Here is a 25,408-nt window from a genome sequence, read left to right as displayed (position 1 = left end):
AATAATTGAGAACTTCGTACGTTTCTTGACAGTAACAGTAAACATGTTACATACCCCGTGAGAGAGACCATGTCAGTGAAGAAGTCATATTCAACCAAATCCAATCTCTGCTAACTTTTCCTCCAACCAAAAATTAAAATCCTTTCAAGAAAAGAAAAAAAAAAAAACAAAAGAGTTCTTTGCTTCTCGTTTTGGAGGAGAAATTCTCAAATAATGGATGAAATTGAAGAAGGAAGTAGCAACAACAGTCTCAGACGTGTTGGTACCGGAAGCAGTGACCGGAGATGGGTTGATGGAAGTGAAGTTGACTCTGAAACACCGCCTTTTTATGAAATCAGAGATAGAGACTACAGTTTTGGGAATTTGAGGAGGAGACTTATGAAAAAGCCTAAAAGAGCTGATTCTCTTGATGTTGAAGCCATGGAGATTGCTGGTTCTCATGGTCACAGTCTCAAGGTATGACTTCAAAGTTTTGATTTTTATTACTGCCCTTTTGGTGTTTGTGTTATTGACAATTGAAAAATTGGATTTATATATAGGATTTGTCACTTTTGGGTACAATTGGGATAGCGTTTCAGACGTTAGGTGTTGTTTATGGTGATATGGGGACAAGCCCTTTGTATGTGTTCAGTGATGTTTTTAGTAAAGTTCCTATAAAATCAGAAGTTGATGTTCTTGGTGCCTTGTCTCTAGTCATCTACACTATTGCTGTGATTCCTTTGGCAAAGTATGTTTTTGTTGTCCTTAAAGCCAACGACAATGGTGAAGGTAATGCATCTGAAATTCTGAATCGATGTTTTTAGTAAAGTGGATTTTTGTGGTTCATTCCTTAGTGTATGTGTGTGTGTGTGTGTGCAGGAGGGACATTTGCGTTGTATTCGCTTATTTGTAGGTATGCAAAGGTGAATAAGCTGCCAAATCAACAACCTGCAGATGAGCAGATCTCGAGTTTTAGGCTTAAACTCCCAACTCCTGAGTTGGAAAGAGCTCTGGGAATTAAAGAAGCTTTAGAGACTAAAGGGTATTTGAAAACTCTTCTTCTGCTCTTAGTCCTGATGGGAACTTCCATGATTATTGGCGATGGGATTCTGACACCAGCTATGTCAGGTCAGTCTGTTTTGTATTGTATTTTGTTGCAATATAGTTTCCCAAAAGATTTAGATTCATACACTAGTGTAACTTTCAAATCATTTACAGTTGAGATTTGATAAAACTATGAATTGGTCTGGTGAAGATTGAGATTTGATCTTCCTTTTGATTATTATGCAGTGATGTCTGCAATGAGTGGTTTACAAGGTGAAGTTGAAGGATTTGGAACAAGTGAGTATCATTATCACATGATTTTTCTCTGTATGTCTAAGCAATTGCGTCTTGATGTCATTTTGATCTTCGTGTGTTGTTGTTGCTCAGATGCATTGGTTATGTCTTCAATTGTGATTCTCGTGGCTTTGTTCAGCATACAACGGTTTGGGACGGGTAAAGTAGGTTTTCTATTTGCTCCAGTTCTCGCACTCTGGTTCTTCTCTCTTGGTGCTATTGGAATCTATAATCTTTTGAAGTATGACATCACTGTCATAAGAGCATTAAACCCGTTTTACATTATTTTGTTCTTCAAGAAGAATAGCAAACAGGCTTGGTCTGCTCTTGGTGGATGTGTCTTATGCATTACAGGTAAGTAAACACACACTCTCAACTCACAATGTCATAAAACAAAACCAAACCTCTCTTACAAAGTATTTGAAACTACACAGGAGCTGAAGCAATGTTTGCAGATTTGGGACATTTCTCAGTTCGTTCTATACAGATGGCATTCACTTGCGTGGTATTCCCATGCCTTCTCTTAGCTTACATGGGTCAAGCTGCTTATCTAACAAAGCATCCTGAGGCCTCAGCTCGCATATTCTATGATTCAGTTCCAGGTAACCAATCAATATATCCCCAAGGTCTCAGCTACTATTATTAGTAGATGTCAAAAATGCTGAAACTGTAATATAATGCAATGTTGAGCAGGGAGTTTGTTCTGGCCGGTGTTTGTGATCGCGACATTAGCCGCGATGATAGCGAGCCAAGCCATGATCTCTGCAACTTTCTCATGTGTCAAACAAGCCATGGCTCTTGGTTGCTTCCCAAGGCTGAAGATTATCCACACCTCTAAGAAACGGATAGGTCAAATCTACATTCCTGTCATCAATTGGTTCTTGATGATCATGTGCATACTCGTTGTCTCCATCTTCAGAAGCACAACCCACATCGCCANTGAAACTGTAATATAATGCAATGTTGAGCAGGGAGTTTGTTCTGGCCGGTGTTTGTGATCGCGACATTAGCCGCGATGATAGCGAGCCAAGCCATGATCTCTGCAACTTTCTCATGCGTCAAACAAGCCATGGCTCTTGGCTGCTTCCCGAGGCTGAAGATAATCCACACTTCTAAGAAACGGATGGGTCAAATCTACATTCCTGTCATCAATTGGTTCTTGATGATCATGTGCATACTCGTTGTCTCCATCTTCAGAAGCACAACTCACATCGCCAATGCTTACGGTCAGTTTGTTTTTTTGTGCTGAGTCTTAGAAAAGGCTTTCTGCTTCTTGATGTTTGCTTTTCTCAATGTTTCTATTTTCTTGATTCAGGCATAGCAGAGGTAGGTGTAATGATGGTGAGCACAGTGTTGGTAACACTAGTGATGCTTCTCATTTGGCAAACCAATCTATTTCTGGCTCTCTGTTTTCCACTTATATTCGGATCCGTTGAGACCATTTACTTGCTTGCGGTTCTCACCAAGATCTTGGAAGGTGGTTGGGTTCCGCTAGTATTCGCAACTTTTTTCCTCACCGTAATGTACATTTGGAACTATGGAAGCGTGCTCAAGTACCAAAGCGAAGTGCGGGAAAGAATCTCAATGGATTTTATGCGTGAGCTCGGTTCAACTCTTGGAACAATTCGAATCCCCGGGATTGGACTCCTTTACAATGAGCTTGTCCAAGGTATACCTTCCATTTTCGGACAGTTCTTGCTCACACTTCCCGCAATTCACTCAACAATCATCTTTGTCTGTATCAAATATGTTCCTGTCCCTGTCGTTCCTCAAGAGGAGAGGTTCCTTTTCAGACGGGTATGTCCTAAGGACTACCATATGTTCAGGTGCATTGCGAGGTACGGTTACAAAGACGTTAGAAAAGAAGATTCTAGAGTCTTTGAACAGCTTCTTATTGAAAGTCTAGAGAAGTTCTTGAGATGTGAAGCGTTAGAGGATGCTCTAGAGAGCACTCTGAATGATTTTGACCCTGATAGGGTTTCCGTTGCAAGTGATACTTATACAGACGACCTCATGGCTCCTCTCATTAACCGTGCAAAGCGGTCTGAGCCAGAGCAAGAGTTTGACTCCGAGGTTTTGCCGTCTTCAAGCGTAGGATCATCTATGGAGGAAGATCCAGCTCTGGAATATGAGCTTGCGGCTTTGAGAGAAGCCACGGACTCGGGGCTAACGTATTTGCTGGCTCATGGAGATGTGAGGGCGAAGAAGAATTCGATATTTGTGAAGAAGCTTGTGATTAATTACTTCTATGCGTTTTTGAGAAGGAACTGCAGAGCTGGGGCTGCGAATCTCACTGTTCCTCATATGAACATCTTGCAAGCTGGGATGACTTATATGGTCTAATGTTTGTTTCTTTTAGTTATACTCTCTTTGGATCATTTATCCTTATGATCTCTCTATGAACTAGGTTTGTCTTGCGGACGACGTTTGTGATTGTCGTTACCGTGACGGAGAAGCCATATTGTAATAGTTAGGTAGGAAAATAAAATGGTACCATCTGCATATGTAAAGTATACCAAGTTTCACTAGTGCTTGTAGTCTAGTGTAATGCTTATGTTCTTCAATCAATCACTAAAAAATTATCATGGTGGTTATCATCTTTACTAGAATTGAATAATCTGAGTTTTGACTCAAGAAGTTTGTTAAAAAAGCATAGAGACCACCAATTAGGTAAGTTGGATTTGAGTGACTCTTTGATTGGATGTTAAAGTAAGTTAAAGTTGCATTCTTTTACATATTCATGTGAAAATATATATATATCTAATTACAAAGTGAATCCTACTTGTAACTCACTGCGCTTATTTTTGCCCCTTTACATATACTTAAAGCTTTAAATCCCATTACATATAAAGCTTTGGATATTAACTGATTAGCTACTAGCTACCGTAACCTGGTTGATGTTAAGGTATAGAAACACACAACACACTGATTTACGCTTAGAACGCGCTAAACCAACGCTTTTCTCTTCAATTTTATTAACAAAATTTATCTTTTACAATGATACAATTTTGTCTCGGCCCTTACTCAATTTATTCTACCCAATAGGATTGATCCCGACTAAGAATGAATCTGAAACTTCTCTTTTCTATCTAACAAAACATCCTATGTAGATCTAAGAAAAGAAAACCAACCCTCTCTCTTTTTATCTATAAGAGAAGAAAACCAACCCTCTCTCTTTTCTATCTAAACTCTCACCAGTGTAGATCTAAGAGAAAGAAAAACAATTCTCTGCGTACTTAATCACCTCCCTAATTAACATCACAGAGAACTGGGAACACACCTTCTAAGCTTTATTTTTGTGGCTTCGAAGTTTACAACTTGTATTAATATTCTAGAGTGCTCAACTTGGCTCGTGGCCTAGTCCTAAAATATATATACACGACTTGAGAAACCCTAAAAGGCGAATCTCCAAATATCAAGGGATAAGGAAACTGCTTGCTCCTCAAGCTTATCATTTTCTTATTTTTTGAAAAGAATATTTTTCATATCTCCAAGTACAGTTTCGTCTCTATTTTCAATGTCAAATCAGCAACCTTCTTCGACACATCATCTCATCTACTCACGTCCTGTCACGTCAGCTCATACATCCACGTCGGTAACTCAGGCGTTTGTGATCTAATGCAGCTTCCTGATTGGCACAACACTCTGTTCAGCACAATAATTTATTCATGTCAGCGAGTTGTTTGAGAAACTCCATTTACATTTGAAACTTTACATAATTGATTAGATCAACAGTATAAAAGTAACTCGATATGACAAAATTTGGGACACCTGCACACACAAATGTCAAATTCAAAGACGAGTGTGCAAATAAAACTCTCAAATTTAAGTAGTATATTATTCGTATTGGTCGAGTTTGGATTACATATTAAATAAATAAATATAAAGTCAATACAACAACAAATTGAAGGGACAACTTCACCTACACATTGAATAATAATGTCACATTTTGCTTATAGAAAATTAATAGTGGGATGCCAAAAAGGGTCACTTTCTAAATAAGTAGACTTTCATCTATTACGATCCTTTTAAACAAAAACAAATTTATCGACCATAATATACATACCGTACGTAGTACTCAAGTACTAATTAATAGTATTACCATGTAATATTCACATACACATATACCAGTGTAGTATTCACATAATCGGTTAGATAGGTATGTGAATTATAGATAGCAAAAGGAACAGAAACAAAATATAAAAATCATACACAAGTGATTTCGAGTATATTATTGTTAATAAAACAACCTAAACAAATTAAGTGATTGGAAATGACGTTTTCCATGTTTGCTATGTCGTGTAGACTATTTATTTCTATCATAGTGAGCTTAAGATATTGGATTCGATCGAGTAAATATATTAACAAGTTAGGAGTAGTATATATTTTTGTATCAATGTGTCATCATTGAATTACATTATAAACCCACGTACAATACACGTGTAGACTACGACATCTTAATTTTGACATGTTTAGAAATTGTACATGTGTGATCGGTAATACTCATGCAGTTCTGTAATTAGGCGTCTGACTAAACAAACATTGGATAAAGATGAGTAGCTTAGAAGAAACCCGTGAGTTAATTAGAGGGAATTGTTTAATTATTTTTCTTCACCTATAGAGTTGTTAATTTTTAAAAAAATTTGCACAACCAAACCACAAAATTACATGAATGTGTTGGAACTTAGACACTCAATATTCAAAGCAATTTTTTTCTTTCTTTTTTCTTTTTATAGGTAAAACAATAAAAGTGAATAACATTGTTTTATTTGATTGGTGTTTAGTCTAAAGATTTGGACTCATACCTAACATGCTCACTAAATTGATAGGTTGTCCCTTTTTCACATTGACCGGTTTTGATTAGTGATTTCTAAAATGATGAAATTTTGGGTTGTGTATGTATAACACCATTTCACAATTCTTTTACCAAACCATATAAGAATAGTGTTGTTTCAACCAATACAATTGTTTTCTTTCTTTTACAGATTAGTTTAGCTAACTCGCTCATTTAGCGACCCCTATTGGATGTAAACTCACCAAAACTAGTCTAACGTCATTTCTGTGATGTATACTTAATCCAAAAACTAAACTAGCTATCCCATTTTTCTAACCCATCTCTGTAAGTTTTGTTTGTCCATTCTGAACATAAGAGTCTTAGAGACGCACATATTTGTCCTATGCAACTATGACAACCATGACTAAGTAAAGTAGAAGTGAACAAAATCTTCCGATCCGAAAATAAAATTATTCATCAGAAATTTTATAATCTCACATCAAACACAACTCAATCTTAGCTAGTTTAATTTGATGGATTTTTCAGAATTAGATATGATATTAGTTTTGTCGACTTGCAACCAAATATTGTGTGAACTAGAGGAACAATTAAAAGTAGCCTTTGATTTACGTCCATATATATAAAGGGACTTGCACGGTTGTCTATAAACTCGAAGACAATTTTAATTATTCCTTCTTAGTCGTCTGTATTTATTTATCCACTCTGTTAGGTCATTTTCACAACTTTTCATTTCCTTTTCTTATCTCTATGTTATCTAAATATCTTCTTTAAAATTTTTGTCCTTTTGAAAAGATGTAACATTTATTTCGTTTATTGGTGTCACCATTTGCCGACTAAGGTTGGGGTACACGTACACGTATTGCATATGCTATAATTTTATGATATCCTAATTCGGATCCAAATAAAAAGTCTTATCAACTAATTACAACGAAGTTGAGGACTCTCGTATATTGAACCCAAGTCGAAAGAGTCTCGTCCATTCAGTAGTACTGCATGCTTTTCACATCGGCTATTATAATAGATAGATGTCTTTATTGTCAAAAGAAAAAATCGATTCCTTAGAAGAGTTTGATTAGTGATTTTTGATTTATTGTGAAAAATAACGATTAGGAAGGTAAGAGACAAACGAAGTTTGATATTGTAAGATCTCTGGTGATCGTGGCTGTATAAATATCGGACCACACAGATTACTGAAAAAAAGATTTTGTTGGGTCTGCCTAAGATTTTGTTTGACTCCTTGTTAATTAGCTTGTGTATATACGAATAGCAAGTCAAATAAACATAAATCTGTGATGTGTATCATAAGCGCAAAATCAGATTTTTTTTTTTTTTAATTGAGCAGAATTCTCACAAAATCAATAATTAAGATTAATTCACGGTTAAGTTAACCATCACTATATACAATTTGTAAGTGCTTCTATTAAGGTATTGCGTAATTATCTCAATGTCTAAAATAGAAACAAAATAATACCAATAGTCAACTCGACTACTATAAGGTCGCTGTTTACATATTCTCAACCTCTAAATATGAAAAACAATAATTACAACAATAACAGCAACAACAAAAAAAAAAAAAAAGAGAAAGAAGAAGAATAAATAAAGGTTGTTTGATTTTGTGGTGAGTTTTTCTTTTTGTTCGTCGGTGAGAAGATGAGGATGAAGCCATAGTGTATAGTGTAGGTCCCAAACCTTACGAAGTTAAAAAAAAAAACCCGCCAGACGCGGCGAAGTGGATAATCAGTGGACCCATTTAGACAACAAGGCACCAACGATACTCGTGGCTACCACATGCTTTCCAGCCTAACTATATTTTATTCTTTAACCATAAAAGAAAAGAAAAAATATTAACAGAACAAAACATCAATTTATTTTTTATTTTATTTTTTCTTCAGACACATTCACAAAAATAATGAGCAAAAAACATAATATCCTTCACCTATAGAAACGAAGACATATAAATAACAACACTTACACCATAAAGTATAAACCATAATAGTATGATAATGGAAAACGGAAGATGTATACTAAATATCCATAGTAACTGGATAATTTGTTTTGTTTTCGTGTATGTGTAACTAATATTTTATATTATTTTTTAAAAACAAGAAAATTTGAATTTATTAAAATACCAAATTGAGATTTAACTTGATTGTACTTTTAAATCTCAAGTTACAAATATTTAACTCTAAAATAATATTGTTACAAGGCCCCCAACTCTCTAAAATAATAAGAACAGATTTAACAAACGATCAAAAAGAAGTAATATAACCTTCCTACATAACATATTAGAGTGACCCAGTCCGTCAGAATTTATCAAAGCATCTTCATAAATAATCAACTAGACACAATTTTTCAGAGATAACAGATTGCAAAAACGTAAACAGCCAGAAGTTATTAGAATATTAGCACAAATTACTATTTATATAGGGAGCAAAATATGACATTTAAAATTAAATCAAAAGAAATGATAAAAATATGTTGTTATGTGAAGTAATTTTTTTATATATTGGTCAATGGTAAGTCCTTAATGCACAAGGCACCATCATATCCGGAATCAAATTCTATTTCCTATGAATGTAGGGATTTAACTAATTGATCGACCAATTGTGGCTCAATGATTGATAAAAAAAAAATATGTTGTTATTTTATTGACTTAAGATTTGCTAAAAATATTTGTTCTAAACGATATAAATAAGGTAGAGAGCTAAGTTTCAGTGAGTTACAAACATCATTAGATATTATGTTGGTTAGCTAAAAAAAAAAAAAGAGCCAGTTAAAAGAAAGAGCCAGCATTATAAGTTAGGCTCTTCGTGAGTAAGTGAGTCGTTTATTGTAAGATTTGCTTCTCCTAATTATGTTTCAAACTAGCTTTTACAAACTCAACTAAATCGAAATATCTTTTCATATTAAAATATATAAATCAAATAAATATCAAGTTGTTTCTCATTGGATTAAGTTAAGTTCATTGCTTTGTTTTATATAAGGTGGATAAGGATATTAATCATTGGTTTTTGAAAGATAATAATAAAAATTCATTCCACATACATGTGGTACAATTTATAAATAATAATAACATGGATAAACTTAATTTTAAAAAACTAACCTAAAAGTCTTCATTTGATAGAGTTTAGTATCAGTTCTTGACTAAACCCCAACTAAAAATCCTTATCATTTTTTTCTCTTTCGTAAATTTCAGTTTTCCTTACTAGTCAGGATAATCTTTCTAATTTAAACATAAGAGCGTTTTCGAAAAGAAAGAAAAGAAAAAAAATCAACATTACTTTTCCTAGAATAAATTCATTTATGTTTGTTACCAAAACCAAAAAATGATTATCAAATACATATGTATATATATTTTTAAAAGAATGAACTAAAATAAAATCTAATAAACAGTAAAAATGTACTCGTCTCATTTGATTCTCAAAAAAAAAAAAAAAAATCCCAACAGTAAATCTCTTCCGAATATTAGAAAATGTATCTCTAAAAAAAATGAATTAGCATAAATGTCGACAAAGTAAAGAAAAAAAAAGGATGTTGACAAAGAAAATAAAAATAGTGAAATAAAATTAGGAGTCTATGGAACTTATCCAACTTTTTTAATAAGCAGAAGAAAGAAGAATGAACCCAAACTCTCATTTCTGTAATTACTATTATTTATATTTAATTTTACTCTGCTGCTTCCCCCAGAAAGAATATCCCATCTCTCTGATTCCAATTCCTCTTTCGCCTCCCTCTACTTCAAATCGATACCTTTGATCGCCGGTGATCGGAGCAAACTCTCAAACCGCGACCGCCGGTGATTTTATTTCTTACCTTCCCTTTTTTTTTTGGTAAGCAGTTATTACTACTTTTCTCTTTCTGATCTTTTTTACTCATTAAGAAGCTATTGAGTCGCACGATCCGTTCTTCTTTGATTAGTTTCTTCTGATCCTTTGGGGTTTTTATGCGGAATCGTTTGACCAGACGAAGTTGTTGTGGAGTTTTTGTGTCGGGGTTTCTAAATTTGTTCTTCTAAGTCTTTCAGTGATATGCAAAATAACTATGATCTGAATTTTCAGATTTTGTTTTTTTTTTTTGTTCATGAAATAGGTTTTTTATATATATCTCAGATTCTACAGTTCTAGCGATTGAACTGTTCTACGATTTGTAACTTAGTTTATTTATGAAGTAGTTTTTTTTTTTCCATTGATATGATGAGAAATTACAATAATTAGTAGTTCTGTTATGATGAGAAATTACAATGAAGTAGTTTTTTTTTCCATTTGTATTCAATCATCATCTCTGCTACTTGATGATCAGGTCACCTTCTCTGTGTGTTTGTAATCTCTATAACCTTATGAGTTGGTCTAGTTTTTGCAATTTTGAAACCTACTTTTTGTAAAAAGCTTGAAATTTGACTGATTGGTGTGTGGATTCAAAGTATATATGATTTGTGATAAATTTCTCTTTTTTTTTTTTTTTTTTTTTTTTNGTAGGTATATAAAGCAGAGAGTTCTACTTGTTTCAGCTTGGGAGTATCTACTTTTCATGATTTTTTGTTCAAAGAATGGGGTCAAAATCATTTGGAAATCTCTTGGATTTGGCATCTGGGGATCTGTTGGACATGCCTACGACCCCAAGAGCTCTTCCAAGAGTGATGACTGTTCCTGGCATTATCTCTGACGTCGATGGATATGGAATTACTGGTGGTGATTCAGATGTCATCTCGTTACCTTGCCGTGAGCGGAAGATCATTGTGGCCAACTTCCTTCCTTTAAATGGTAAAAAGGATTCAGAAACTGGAAACTGGAAGTTCAGCCTCGACAATGATTCTCCGCTTTTACATCTGAAGGATGGTTTTTCTCCAGAGACAGAAGTCATTTATGTTGGATCGCTCAAGACACATGTTGATGTTTGTGAGCAAGACGAGGTTTCCCAAAATCTGTTTGAGGAGTTCAATTGCGTAGCGACTTTCCTCCCACAAGATGTGCACAAAAAATTCTACCTCGGCTTTTGTAAACAGCAGCTGTGGCCACTTTTCCACTACATGTTACCCATGTGCCCTGATCATGGCGAACGCTTTGATCGTGGTCTTTGGCAGGCGTATGTTTCTGCAAACAAAATATTTGCAGATAAGGTTATGGGGGTGATCAATCTTGAGGAAGATTATATCTGGATTCATGACTATCATTTAATGCTTCTCCCAACGTTTTTGAGAAGGCGTTTCCACAGGGTTAAGCTTGGTTTCTTCCTCCACAGTCCTTTCCCTTCTTCAGAAATTTATCGAACGTTACCTGTTCGAGAGGAACTACTAAGAGGGCTCTTAAACTGTGACTTGATTGGTTTTCACACCTTTGATTATGCGCGTCATTTCTTGTCTTGCTGCTGTAGAATGCTTGGATTGGAGTATGAATCTAAGAGAGGGCATATTGCTCTTGACTACTTGGGCCGTACAGTTTTCTTGAAGATTCTTCCTATAGGTATTCACATGGGAAGGCTGGAATCCGTTCTCAATCTTCCTGCTACAGCTGACAAACTGAAAGAGATTCAAGAAAAATATCGGGGTAAAAAGGTAATTCTAGGAGTTGATGACATGGATATATTCAAAGGACTAAGTCTTAAAATACTGGCCTTTGAACACCTCCTACAGCAACATCCTAGGATGCTAGGGAAAATTGTTCTTATTCAGATTGTGAACCCAGCCAGAGGCTCAGGTAAAGATGTCCAAGAAGCGAAGAAAGAAACGTATGAAACTGTTAAAAGAATCAACGAGCGTTATGGTTCGCCTGATTATGAGCCAGTGGTTCTTATTGATCGTCCTGTTCCCCGGTTTGAGAAGTCTGCCTATTATGCCATGGCAGAATGCTGCATAGTCAATGCAGTGAGGGATGGGATGAACTTAGTTCCATACAAGTACACTGTTTGTCGGCAGGGAACTCCTATCATGGATACGTTTCTGGGAATAAGTGATGATTCTCCTCGCACAAGCACGCTTGTTCTGTCTGAGTTCATTGGTTGCTCGCCTTCTCTAAGTGGTGCGATTAGGGTTAATCCTTGGGACATCGATGCAGTAGCCGATTCAATATATTCTGCTATCACCATGTCTGATTTTGAGAAGCAACTACGACATAAAAAACACTTTCACTACATTAGTACACATGATGTGGCTTATTGGGCGCGCAGCTTTTCGCAGGATTTGGAGAGGGCATCTCGAGATCATTACAGTAAACGGTGCTGGGGTGTGGGTTGGGGTTTGGGTTTTAGGCTCGTCGCTCTCTCTCCTAATTTCAGAAGGCTATCCGTTGAGCAAACCGTTAGTGCTTACAGAAGATCGAGCAAGAGAGCTATATTTCTTGATTACGACGGTACTTTAGTTCCTAAGACCTCGATCGTAAAGGACCCAAGTGCCGAAGTTATATCTGCGTTGAAGACACTCTGTAGTGATCCTAACAACACTATATTCATTGTTAGCGGGAGGGGAAAAGTTTCTTTGAGCGAGTGGCTTGCTCCGTGTAAGAATCTTGGAATAGCGGCTGAACACGGTTACTTCACAAGGTTAGTTACTGGCTTGTGTTAACTCAAGTTTTGTGAAACTTTCCTGTGGGAAAGAAAAACTAAGAAGATAAAACTTTGTAATGCAGGTGGAATAATTCTTCTGAATGGGAAACAAGCGGCTTATCTGATGACCTTGAGTGGAAGAAAGTTGTGGAACCTATTATGAGGCTATATACAGAGACTACCGATGGATCCAATATAGAAGCGAAAGAGAGTGCTTTAGTCTGGCATCACCAAGATGCTGACCCAGACTTTGGTTCTTGTCAAGCCAAGGAACTACTGGACCATCTAGAAACCGTTCTTGTGAATGAACCCGTTGTTGTTCACAGAGGCCACCAAATCGTTGAAGTTAAGCCTCAGGTAAATAAATTTTCCCCACCTCATCTTGTGTTGATGGAAAATAAGGAACCCATAACACAATGATCCATAGAAAAATATCTCCAAATTTTCTATGATTCATAATGTCCTTGTTCATTGTACTAAATTGAAGCATTCCTTATATTGTCTGGTTTATACGTAGTCTTAGACTGAGTTTTTTCACTACAGGGAGTAAGCAAGGGTCTTGTCACCGGGAAAATTCTTAATAGAATGCTTGAAGATGGGAGTGTGCCAGATTTTGTGGTATGCATTGGGGATGACAGATCAGACGAGGAGATGTTTGAGAGCATATCAACAACCCTCTCAGTTCAATCATCGTCAATGTCTACAGAGATATTTGCGTGTACAGTGGGAAGAAAACCGAGCAAAGCCAAATACTTCCTCGATGAAGTAAGCGATGTGGTGAAGTTGCTTCAAGGACTTGCCAACACTTCGAGCCCAAAACCTAGGTATACTTCTCATCTCAGAGTCTCCTTCGAAAGCGTGGTATGAGAAATCAGAGATCAATGGGGTTTAACCAAGTTATTTTAGAAGGGAAATGTGAATCTGAATCATGATAAAAACATGATTTGTACATAGAAAACACGAAAAAAAAAAAAAAACAGAGAGATGAAACTTAAATGTTGCGATTTGGGCCTGTGTTAGTTCAGGTTTGTACATAAACGGAATCTACGACTGAGCAAGTAACAGCTCTTTCCAATTGTGTTTGTATATAATATTGTCTTGTGTATGACCTAAATTTAATTTATGTTCTCAAAAAATCTGTTTCGGCTGTGTTTTCATTAGGTCATCGTATAGATATTTTTCGGGTAAAAGCTATCCATTACCTCTATATGTTTTATAATTTAAAAGCCAACGATATCTTATTACATGAAATTGGGAAATTGAATAAGACAAGGAAATAATTTGTAATTAGTACAAGATAAGAGATTATTGAAGAAGATGATAATGTTTCATTTGAGCTCATATTTTTGTATGAAGATGATCATTATGTAATGGTACGACATGGACCCCAATTTGATGAAGCATCTTACGTACTGTTCCATGGAACCCGACGATCTTGTGGTTTTCCTTCTCGAGTGTGAAGCTTGGCTTTGACTCGAGTCCAAAGTGTTGAGAGGTTTGCATATTGGTCTTGAACCTAAGCATTCGTATAACTTTGGATTCAATTCCATCTAGGACAATATCATAGCTACCCTCGACAGATATCAAGTATTCACCCGGATGCTTCAACTCAAACTACAAAAAAAAAAAACAGAAAATTCCAAGTAAATAAGTTTGATCAAGACAACAAGTTCATACCAAAACTGAAGTAATCACCTCATCGACTCCAAGTAATGTTTTGCTCCCATGATCATCTCCCGCCACAACCTAAAGTGAGAAGGTACGAAAGGTCGCATAATTTTTTAGGGTATGATCCGGTTGAAAAGCAATTAAAGGTACTGTCCATGGCTTATTATCCAGATGGTGGTGACATTAGGAACAACTAAGTTGTGGAGGAAGATCAAATGTAGCTTAACGCATGATACTTCGTGCCAAGGGATATGCATCAATGGGGTTTTGCATTACTTAGCTTTCCGAACTGATGAAACGTCTAATCATGAATAGTACCTGATAGTTTGCTTTGATGTTAGGTCTGAGAAATTCAAGTTTATTGGCATAGAATGCCATTCTGGTCGGTTGATAAATTATAACGGTAAATTAGGTGGGATTAGATTGAAGAATGTTGGCAATAATACCACTGAGTTGTATTATCCTTTGGGCTTTAATCCGGACAGTCACTTCATCCTTGAGTGATTTCCACCGGTGAAATTGTTTTCTCGATGAGACTTTCATAACAACAACAAAAAAAAATGTCCATTTATACCACATTGTTTATTTGGGCTTAGCAACATTATTGGGCTTTGTTTGGCCCATTTAGAATGAAGAAGTAAGTTAGTTTAGTGAAAAAAAATCACAAAGAAACCTAGCCGTCGTCACCGTCACCGTCTCCGTCGAATTCCCCATTACTTACGGCCGCCGCGAGCTCTTTACTCTTCTTACACTCTCTTCCCCTGTTTTTCCTTTTCCTTCGCTACGACAGTTTTTGTGTATCAATTCCAGTTCTTTCTTTTTGTTCAGAGGTAAGCTTTTGTATTTCTTGAGACTTAGTTGATGACGCACATACTCAGCTTTTGCGTATCAGTTTCAGCTTTTGTATTTGGGATTTTTGCATCAATGGAACTAAAAAAAAAAAATTTCTTTTTTGCCTTCCAAGGTCGATGAGACTGTCTCTATAAGATAGAAGTTGTGTCTTTCTTTGTTTTAGTATTATTGGTTTTGATGTGTTTTTGTGACTTGAAGCAGATAGACATAAACATAAAACATGGGGTTACCAGATTCATCACAAGACTTGTCGACAGAGATGGAAGTTGATGCTTTCAGACGAATCTTCCCTCTTCGTTTCTTTGAGCGTCATCTCTCTGAATCTCTTCGACCTGATGCTAGACCACTTGGAAAAGCCAGAGACACCATTGTTAACCCTGGTAAAATATATAACTTTACTTCGATCAAAGTTGAGTTCTTTGAAAAACATGTCACCTTGATTGTATTTTCTTTGTGTGTATAGGACTTGTTTCAACCGCTGATGGATCTGCTCTTGCCAAGATTGGTTCCACTGTAAGCCCCACCCGCCTTAACGTTTTTGGTTAGATTCGTATAGTCAGCAATGTTACAAAGTTGTTACAAAGTTTTTGCTTTTTCTTGTTTATAGACTATGCTTGCTGCTATTAGAATGGAAGTTATGACTCCTTCTACAGACTCACCTGATGAAGGATGCATAGGTTGTTTATTGCCCTCGACTTTATTATATCCCCTTGTCTTTGTTCTATGTGATTTTGTGTAACATTTTGTGACTGACTTATTCCTTTTGTTAGCTCTTGAGTTCCACATGCCGCCTATTTGTTCTCCCACTGTTCGTCCTGGAAGACCAGCTGATGCTGCTCCCGTTATTTCAAAGCGTTTGTCTGATACTATTCTAAGGTGATCTTTCTTTATAATTGCTCATTTTCCTCGGGCATCAAATGCAATGTTGCCCCTTTCTAAATTGTGTCCCTTTGTTACAGTTCTGGAATGGTTGATCTTAAAGAACTGTGCCTAGTTAGTGGAAAAGCTGCTTGGATGGGTTATCTGGTGAGTACATGCTAGTTTTAAAATCGCACTTGCACGTTTGATTGATTCCTTACATATTATCTAGCTATTTGATTCTAGGGAAGTATCTCTTTGAAAGTTATTGAATTAGTGAGGTCTTTTAGTATATTTATGAACGTTGTTGCTCTCTAAACTTTCTCATAGGACATATATTGCCTTAATGCTGATGGTGCCCTTTTCGATGCTGCTCTGCTTTCTGCTGTTGCAGCCTTTTCGAATTGTAAGTTCTTCTTTGTCCTTGTCCTTGTCCTTTAGTTTGCTTCACACCTCTTGTAGCACTCCTTAGACTAAACCCGTTTCCTAGGCTAGAACTGAAAGTTCAAAATTTAAGTTATCAAAGAAGAGTAAGCCTTAGATCAACCTTTAATTATTAACCATATGACATTATATATTCTTCCTCTGATGCATAGGAGATCCTTTGTATTGCAGTGGAAATCCCAGTTGTTGCTCTGAATGACAATGGAAGAATAGTTGCCATCAGTGGAGGAAAAGATGAAGACAATGCTTCGATCATCGAGAAAAAAGCAGTGAACAAGGAGAAGAGAAAACTTACACTTAAGAACATCCCTTTCTCTTTAACTTGCATACTCCATAAGAACTACATCTTAGCAGATCCAACAACTGAAGAAGAGTCGATCATGGACACTCTAGTGACTGTTGTTTTAGATGCCTCGGATCAAATGGTTTCTCTCTACAAATCAGGAGGAACCGTTCTTGCCTACTCATCAGCCGTCAAGGTGAGAGTTTCAGCTTTCTCTTATGTTATAATCCACCCCTTAGATTTACACCGCCTTATGGGTTTTGCTTTGCGTAGAGCTGTGTGGAGTTAGCAAGGAAGAGAGCAAAGGAGCTTAAGCAGATTCTGGGGGAGATGGATATCGACTAAATATGTCAGATGGAATGTGAATCATTCCAGAACATTGTTTAGAATTTTGTGTTACATAATTTTAATGAGACTACCAAAACCCACAGTTAGTGCCAAAGGAAGAAGCTCTTCACCATTTTTGTTTCATTGTGTTACGGTTTTGTTGATCATATAACGACTGTTAATGTTAGTGTTAAGTATACTTTTTCCATTTCAAACGAATTAAAAATTGAACCGAAATATGCATGACATAATTGGATTTTATACAAATGCTCAAACCAGACGCAATCAACCAAAAATAGCAAGATTCTTAGTGTTTTTGAGAGCAAGTTTGTATAATGATTAGGTATCAATAGGTGGTAAAAATTGTATTAACATTTAACAATAAACAAATAAAAAAATTGTACAATTGGATGGATTAACACATTTGACAAAACATCTCAAACATTTTAGGTAATTTGCGTAAAAAAAAAAACCAGTGAAATTAAAGCAGCATGATCACAAAACTTACTAAAAAGCATGAAAGAATAATTATTTAGAATCTGTTGGAGAAATTTTACTCGATTGGAAATATATAATCCGGCTTTAATTTAAGCCCATGCATTTAAATTGTCTACCAATCAAACCTTTAATAAGCTAGGACGTCCTTCAAACTTTCAAAGACATGAGACTCTCACAATGATTGGGATAATAGTGGATATATTCTTCTTTAGTGTAATTACACTTGAAGACCGTCTCTTCTTCTCGATATGTGATCCTCCTTGTACTATTTTTCTCTGGATCATAGTACAAAACATAAATTGCTTGAGACGATGTTTGATCAGTATAAATAAACTCACAACCATCATGAGTGACGCCTCTCAGCCGCCGCCACCAGCTCGGGCTTAGCAAAGAAAGACGAAATTATGTAGGCCACCATTTTTGTTTCTCTTTATCCTCCAAAACCCAAAATCTTATACAAGAAGAGTCCAAACAAACCCATGCTAATTATCCTTTGTAGTTGATGAAAAGATTGCCAAGTTCATCATCAACTGGTTTTTTTATTACGTTGAACTTTTCGTACCTCACATCAAAGCTCATAACGATTGCTTCCGTTTTAAAAGCACCATCGACTATAAAACGTATGCTCGCTTCATAATACACATGCCCGTTGATGCATATACCTTTTATTCCCGAGGTGCTTGTGGATTCATGGTAAAGGCTATTTTGAGGCACTCTCCATGATTCTTGAGGTCCCAATGTAAAAACAAGAAGATCTTGGTATCTACTACATACCGGGATGCACAAGACTTTATACTTGTGCTCGACTGGATCATATCCTAAAAAGCTACTTACAACTGCGATGAAGTTTGGTTGTGGTTTGGGTAAGTAAACATGTTGTCTCGTGGTTGGATTCCAAACTACAATATTCCCATCAAAATCTCTCAAGCATATCAAGCCATGGACTGACTGTTCGGACCCTTCGTAATAAACAAATTTGGGAGCACTTATCTCATAACGTTCCACATACGGATTAAATGTTTTGTCCGGATGCTCAAGTTGGGGAATTGAGTTGAAGAGACGCTTTTCACCTTTTTCCACGCAGAGTAAAAGACACAACCGTGTTGAAGAGTGTCGACTCGTGAAAGAGCTGATGAAATCTTGACGAGTGGTGATGGATAACCATAGCTTCGAGACACAACGGAACCTCGCAGCAGATTTAGCAGGCAGCCTCAAGAGTATATCATGGATCAGATCAATAGGAATCATGCCGAGAGAGTCTTACGAAAGCTCTCATACACTTTAGATTTTATCCTCCGCCTCTTCTTCTCCTCTATATATCCTTAGGCCCCACTAGGTTTTTTCTTTTGTCTTTGTATAGTCTCATTATATAAAGTGTGGTTTTAAATCGATCTTAATACGTTTTAAAAGGAGAATTTTACCTTTTTTTTTAATAAAACAGGAAAAGTATTTTAGTCAAAAGAAAATTTTACTTTTCCATTTACAATAGAATAGAAAAACTTACATATCAAAATTTACATGTATAAATCTAAAACAAAACTTGATATGTGTCAAATCTAACAACCAGATATCGGCATCTGTCAAAAAAAGTTAACCTTTTTCAACGAAATAGAAAAAAAAAATATAACTTAAGAAAACATATTTACATATATTAATTTACACGTGTATATCTTATAACAATATTTAACTATTTTTTTCATAAGGAAAAATAAAATCTAACAGATTTTTTATATAAGATAATTTATGTGTGTTATTTAGCATAATAGTAATGTTATATAGTCCCATAATAATTATACAACACACTAATAACAGCCAAAGCTAAAAATATAGAAAATGTGGAAAACAAAAGAAACAACAAAAAAAAAAAAAACTCCATTGAAGGACATAGTCAAGATTCAAGAAGAAGAAGAAGAAGAAGCAGAGAGTAAAGTCCACTATAACCTTTCAAGAAACCATGAACTCTCTGATCAGTCTCCTTATCTTGTCAATCCTCTGTATCTCCAAACTCTCAGATTCATCTCCGTTAAAACCACATCCACTTCCAATCTTACCTCTCCCTACATCCCAACAGCTCCAATGGCAACTCGGATCCATGGCCATGTTCCTCCATTTCGGACCCAATACTTTCACAGACTCAGAATGGGGCACCGGAAAAGCCAACCCATCCGTTTTCAACCCGACTCATCTCAACGCTACCCAATGGGTCCAAACCGCTAAAGACTCGGGCTTTTCCCGCGTCATCCTCACTGCAAAGCACCACGACGGGTTCTGTCTCTGGCCTAGCCAATACACCGATTACTCTGTCAAATCTAGCCCCTTTAGAGACGGAAAAGGAGACGTAGTGGCTGAACTTGCTGCTGCGGCGGCGGAAGCTGGAATTGGACTTGGTCTTTACCTTTCTCCATGGGATCGTCATGATCCGTGCTATGGCAAGACATTGGAGTATAACGAGTTTTATCTGAGTCAAATGACCGAGTTACTTACAAAGTAAGCTCCTTTTTTTTTTTTTTCTCTCATATCAGTCAAATCAAATGGGTTTCCAAATTTTGACTCTCATTCATTCTTTGTTAGGTATGGAGAGATTAAGGAAGTTTGGTTAGATGGAGCTAAGGGAGAAGGAGAGAAAGATATGGAATATTTCTTTGATACTTGGTTTAGTTTGATCCATCAGCTTCAGCCCGGAGCTGTTATTTTCTCTGACGCCGGTCCTGATGTCCGCTGGATCGGTGATGAAGCTGGACACGCTGGTTCCACTTGCTGGTCACTCTTTAATCGAACCAATGCCAAGATTGGCGACACTGATCCTTTGTAAGTCAAAATTCACAAACAAATATAGTCAAAACTTTTTTTTTTTGATAGAAAAGAAGTTTGAATTTTTCTTGTTGGATCTTCTTGTACAGGTATTCTCAGGAAGGTGATGGCTTTGGGCAAGATTGGGTACCAGCGGAATGTGATGTATCGATTCGACCCGGTTGGTTTTGGCACGCGTTGGAGTCGCCTAAACCGGCTCTTCAGCTTTTGGATATATACTATAACTCAGTTGGAAGAAACTGTCTCTTCTTGCTTAATGTGCCTCCTAATTCTTCAGGGTTGATATCTGAACAAGACATTAAGGTTCTTGAGGAGTTCCGCGGGTTGAAAAAGTCCATTTTCTCCAACAATCTCGCCCGTAAAGCCTTGGTTAACTCGAGCAGCATCCGTGGAAGTCAGTTTGGTCCTAACAATGTTTTGGTACAAGGATTAGATAAGTATTGGGCGCCAGAGGAGAATGACAAGACATGGGAGTTGTACTTAGCGTTTAAAAACTCGGTTAGTTTTAACGTTTTGGAAATTAGAGAGCCGATCCATATGGGTCAGAGGGTTGCGTCTTTCCATCTCGAGACGCACAACACTGTAAGTGGGGAGTGGGAGAGAGTTGTGAGCAGCACGACGATCGGGAACAAAAGACTTTTACGGTTTCCCAAGGTTCAGTCGCGGTCTCTAAAGCTTGTGGTGGACAAAGCGAGAGCCGACCCACTTATATCATACCTTGGAATCTACATGGACAAGTTTTCAGTTTCAAGTGCAAACACAACAACAAAGATAACAATCACAAGGACACTCAAGGAGGAGCAACAACTACATGATTTGTAAGAAAGGGCTACACCACATAAGTGTTTGGTTTCCTCTATGTGCATCAAGTCATATATGTTACACAGTATGATTGTGAATTCTTAAGTAAATAAATCCTTGTATCTGAAGCCTAGTCATAATTTCACCTATGACCTAAAGATAAAAAAGGACCTTTCTGCCGAGATTGGGGGTTTGGTAACTCGGCCCAATCTATATATAATAGCAAATCCATTTTTTGTGTCATCTTTAATCAAATGGTTGAGATTAGTTTTATTATTACATCTAACGGTTGAAACTTATTAATGATTCCTTCAAATAATCGTGTCTCTTCATCGTATCCCATATTTTAAAAATCACACCTTTTAACTTTTTCCATCTCTTCGTCGTACCCCATCTTTTAAGAATCGCATCTATTAATTTTTGCACCTTTTTGTTTCACACTTCTATATTTTACACCTCTTTTTTATTATATATTATAAACTTTTATAGATTACCAAAACAAGTTTCGAATTTATTGTTATCAGAGTATTTTTAAAAATAAAAAATAAATTCAAAGAATTGTTTATTGGAGTGTTTTTAAATTAACATGCATCAATTTCTATATTAAGGTATTTTTATGAACTTGTTAGTGTCTATTCCGAAAAATTGGTTTTGTTCTCTCCTCCGTTTCGTTCTCATATATAGATTATAGATTAATGAAAAGTTTTGTTCTTATTAACTGATATGTTTGTCTTATGTTGTCCGTTAGATAATTTACTCAAGATAACACTTAATTTTAATTTCTTCAAGTTAAAGTAATAGACTAACAAAAGGACGTGAGATCAATATATGGCCTGTTCTTTTTCTTGTCACGGGATTGAGGCGAGCGACCAAAAAAATCATCGTCACGTCATTCACCATCGTGGCAATTTACATAAGAGTTACGACGATCTGATGTACGAGCAAAGGTTTTGATTTACTTATACCAGATACTACTCAATTTAAATTCGACGTGATGATGAGTGAACTTATTTTAATATACATTATAGTATTTACCAATGTTTTCCCAATAAATAAATCAAACAGAAATAAACCATCTAACCAAATCGGGTAGCTTAATTATGTTTAAAATATGTATGCAAATAGACTAATCCAAATCGGGAACTTATTTCATCTCATTAAAAACAAAAATAATACATCGTGATAACAAGATAAAAATTATCCGTTGCCAAAAAGACACAAGATAAAATTAGTGAAGTGACGTAATAGGTGATTAGTATAGTACTACACAACGGTCAGTTATGAAACCATACGACCAAAAGGTACAACTCTCTGTTTAAAAAGGTACATCGTTTCAATCATGACTATTAGATATTATATATATATACATTAATATTCTAAAGTTACTAGAACAAAACTCACTATTCCATTAGTCTTTTCTACAGCAACTTCAACCTAACTACACAAATTCCACCGTATAAATATTTATCAAATCTGCAAATGAAACGTGGACAGCAACGCATTTTAGGAAGGGTAATACGAAAATGGGAATTCAGAAATCCAAAAAATGGAAACAAAATTATTAGTTTGAATTTTCTTCTTCTGGATGAGAAGGTAACTTATAACATTCATACAAGTTACTTTTAAAAATGTTTAACATATGATTATTACGTGCGTCTAAACTAAGTTTTTTTATAGGATACAACTATTATGGGTTCAATTTATAAACGATATATTGATCGTTACTTACAAAATTTAATTGAAGGAACCATATATTTTCTCAATGATTTGGAAGTATGGAGAGCCGTAGATTATTATAAAATTTCCGACCATGTTTTTACTATACGGTTGAACGACCATTCAAATATATCCCAGATAAAAGATGATACTTTCTCTATTTCTTCGGAAAAATTCAGTTTTCGTAATTATGACGAACTCATGGATATATCCGATAAAAATATTCGTTTTGAAGGTATGAACTTTCTTAATAAGTTACGTTAGTGTGGCATATGAAATTTTCTAACACAAAGTTCTTAATAATAATATAGAAAATAGTAAAAATAGCAGTACGTCATGTCGACTCCTTTATAAATACATGTGTCATGATGGCATACATATGTTTAATTTTTGTATGGTTGTGTGAAAATAAAAATGAACTTAATAAGACACCCCATGTCGCTTTTTAATAGATTGAGGCATTGAGCAGTATCATACTTGAATTTACAAACCTGTTCTAAATGTCTATAATATTAAATAATATATTTTGTCTATCATTTTAGAGATATTATCGGAGTTATAACCGATAAAAAATGATGAACGAATATTCAAGCAATGGAAATGAGAGAATAACTTTAGATATTCAACTGGAAGGGTTTGTTATATACATCCCCTTACTACTCTATTATTGTTTAATAATAGTTGTCATTAGGAATAGAAGCTACCATTTCATGTTAATTTCCATTACATTATTAGTAAATTTAATAAAAATAATATGTAACCGAGGAAGCAAAGTTCGAGTTATCTCATCTAACAGTTTAGAATTATTAATGATCCTAACAGTTGCAAATTTTTTTTCTTCCAATAATCGTGTTTTTTTGTCATACCTTCATTTTTCAAAAATCGCACTATTAATTTTTACATATTTTTTGTTTCACACCTCTATATTTTACAATTCTGTATTTTATATCTCTTTGTTTATTATATATAGATTTTTATGGACTATTAAAACAAGTTTAAATTTTATTGTTGTCTGAGTATTATTTTAATTTTAAACTTACAAAGATGACTTTGAACATAGATGTGTGAAACAAAAATGTGTAAAAATTAATAGGTGCAATTTTTGAAAGATGAGGTATTATTGTTTTATGAGTATTATTGTTTTATGGGAATGTTTCAATTTATGGATTTTGAAAAGAGTTTTTTTTCTTTGAGTATTGTTTTACACCTCCAAGTTTTAAAAATTATAAGTATTGTTTTCTTTTAATTTATTAATCAACACGATTCACTCATCTTCGTTAAAATTTAGATTGTTTTATATATTGATTCTTTCATCTAACTTTTGTTTGATATCGTTTTCCATTTATACCCGCATCGATCATCTCTTCCAAATATTAATCTAGGTAATTGATTGTGATTTTTAATTTTTCATAGATTTATATGTTTATATATTATAGCAAACTCACTTTTAGGGGTCAATTTAAATATAGCGGATGAGATTCTTTTATTATCTCATCTAATTGTTTAGATTTGTTAATGATCTTAAAAGTTGTAATATTTTGATCCAACAATTGTGTTTTTTCGTCGTACTCCCAACTTTCAATGTTTTAAAAGCTGCCATTGTTCTCTTTGGTTGTTCAGCAGATGAGTTCTTCCACTTCACCAAGCTCAATCCTTTAACCGGTAATAAACCATCATTTTCACTTTACTAAGTTTGAGAATATTATATTACATTGAAAGCTTTGAGATGTTTTGTTCCCATTGCAGCATCAATGGTGAATCAGGTCTTTGATGGAGAAATGCTAAGGATGACACTGACTCGGCCTCACAACCCAAACGCTCAACACATGAGAGTTGCTTCAATCGTTCCTCTAAGATCAGGATTTCAGCCTGCAATTGTAACCTTGAGAGAGATTTGCACAATGAATGCTTCTTCAGGGAGTTGTTCAACTACAAATCACAATCTCTAGTGTTGGAGTAAAACATATAAATGCTTATAATCACAAACAAGTTTTTTTATCTCAAATACTCTCATTCGTTGCTAAGTCCATCATTTTAAGAACTGGTTGTTTTGTGAGAAGATGACTAAGTTGGTGGATTTGGTTATCTTTGGGAAACTTTGATCAAGGTTCATAGAAGATTTCTTAACAACAAATTTTGGTAGGCTTTTATGTTTGATTCACTTTCAAGGGCTTATTTACTAAGAATATTCATTCAACTTTTTAATTCTCAAAGTAGTAGTAATATACAAATTACAAAACTCTCACCAGTCACACCAAAAGAAAAAAAGAAAAAACAAAAGGAGAAAAATGTATTATACATGTGTCAAAATTATATTGGTATACTAATAAGAGTTTGACCTTCTAACAGACCTATTCAATTTCTTTGACAAAGCCTCCAAAACCTGCCACGTGGCATCTCCCTCTCTTAAAGGAACATTAAACACAAGGGCCCTCTTAACAGACTCATCCTCCAAGTTTCTCTGTATGACAGACAAATTAGTAGCCGCCACGTGTTCCAAA

General features: G+C 35.4%; 6 protein-coding genes across 7 annotated transcripts in view; 4 read left to right on the top strand and 2 right to left on the bottom strand.

The window, feature by feature from the left end:
* Positions 7-3,911, top strand: LOC104703617 (putative potassium transporter 12). Of its 2 annotated transcripts, XM_010419656.1 has the most exons (9): positions 7-456; positions 540-768; positions 859-1,107; positions 1,270-1,320; positions 1,411-1,671; positions 1,752-1,919; positions 2,011-2,249; positions 2,528-2,543; positions 2,633-3,911. In XM_010419656.1, exons 1-9 carry the CDS (start codon positions 214-216, stop codon positions 3,658-3,660), a joined length of 2,484 nt encoding a protein of 827 aa, XP_010417958.1. In that variant the 5' UTR covers positions 7-213; the 3' UTR covers positions 3,661-3,911. The 2 variants fall into 2 exon arrangements, with proteins under 2 accessions (XP_010417958.1, XP_010417959.1); XM_010419657.2 differs by lacking the exon at positions 2,011-2,249 and having other exon boundaries at positions 2,289-2,543.
* Positions 9,680-13,789, top strand: LOC104703616 (probable alpha,alpha-trehalose-phosphate synthase [UDP-forming] 10). Its single transcript, XM_010419655.2, has 4 exons — positions 9,680-9,942; positions 10,588-12,646; positions 12,733-13,006; positions 13,193-13,789. Exons 2-4 carry the CDS (start codon positions 10,659-10,661, stop codon positions 13,514-13,516), a joined length of 2,586 nt encoding a protein of 861 aa, XP_010417957.1. The 5' UTR covers positions 9,680-9,942; positions 10,588-10,658; the 3' UTR covers positions 13,517-13,789.
* LOC104703615 (exosome complex component RRP43-like) lies at positions 14,976-17,225 on the top strand. The gene is made up of 9 exons (XM_010419654.2): positions 14,976-15,147; positions 15,371-15,549; positions 15,633-15,682; positions 15,777-15,846; positions 15,940-16,045; positions 16,129-16,195; positions 16,358-16,433; positions 16,643-16,950; positions 17,028-17,225. The coding sequence occupies exons 2-9, from the start codon at positions 15,390-15,392 to the stop codon at positions 17,097-17,099; spliced, it is 909 nt and encodes a 302-aa protein (XP_010417956.1). The 5' UTR covers positions 14,976-15,147; positions 15,371-15,389; the 3' UTR covers positions 17,100-17,225.
* Positions 18,054-18,858, bottom strand: LOC104703614 (putative F-box protein At4g21240). Its single transcript, XM_010419653.2, has one exon. The coding sequence runs from the start codon at positions 18,825-18,827 to the stop codon at positions 18,066-18,068; it is 762 nt and encodes a 253-aa protein (XP_010417955.1). The 5' UTR covers positions 18,828-18,858; the 3' UTR covers positions 18,054-18,065.
* LOC104703613 (alpha-L-fucosidase 1-like) lies at positions 19,431-21,373 on the top strand. Its single transcript, XM_010419652.1, has 3 exons — positions 19,431-20,066; positions 20,151-20,387; positions 20,480-21,373. The coding sequence occupies exons 1-3, from the start codon at positions 19,534-19,536 to the stop codon at positions 21,210-21,212; spliced, it is 1,503 nt and encodes a 500-aa protein (XP_010417954.1). The 5' UTR covers positions 19,431-19,533; the 3' UTR covers positions 21,213-21,373.
* LOC104703611 (probable glucuronoxylan glucuronosyltransferase IRX7) overlaps positions 25,076-25,408 on the bottom strand; it is a 2,991-nt gene continuing 2,658 nt past the window's right edge. The window contains exon 5 of the mRNA XM_010419651.2: positions 25,076-25,356. Coding sequence (XP_010417953.1) covers positions 25,231-25,356 — 126 coding nt within the window. The 3' untranslated portion in view covers positions 25,076-25,230. The remainder of the gene's footprint in view (positions 25,357-25,408) is intronic.

This window comes from Camelina sativa, chromosome 7, assembly GCF_000633955.1.
Source record: "Camelina sativa cultivar DH55 chromosome 7, Cs, whole genome shotgun sequence".
NCBI lineage: Eukaryota > Viridiplantae > Streptophyta > Magnoliopsida > Brassicales > Brassicaceae > Camelina > Camelina sativa.
Note: the sequence above shows the minus strand (reverse complement) of the source record. Positions and strands in the feature narration are given on the sequence as shown.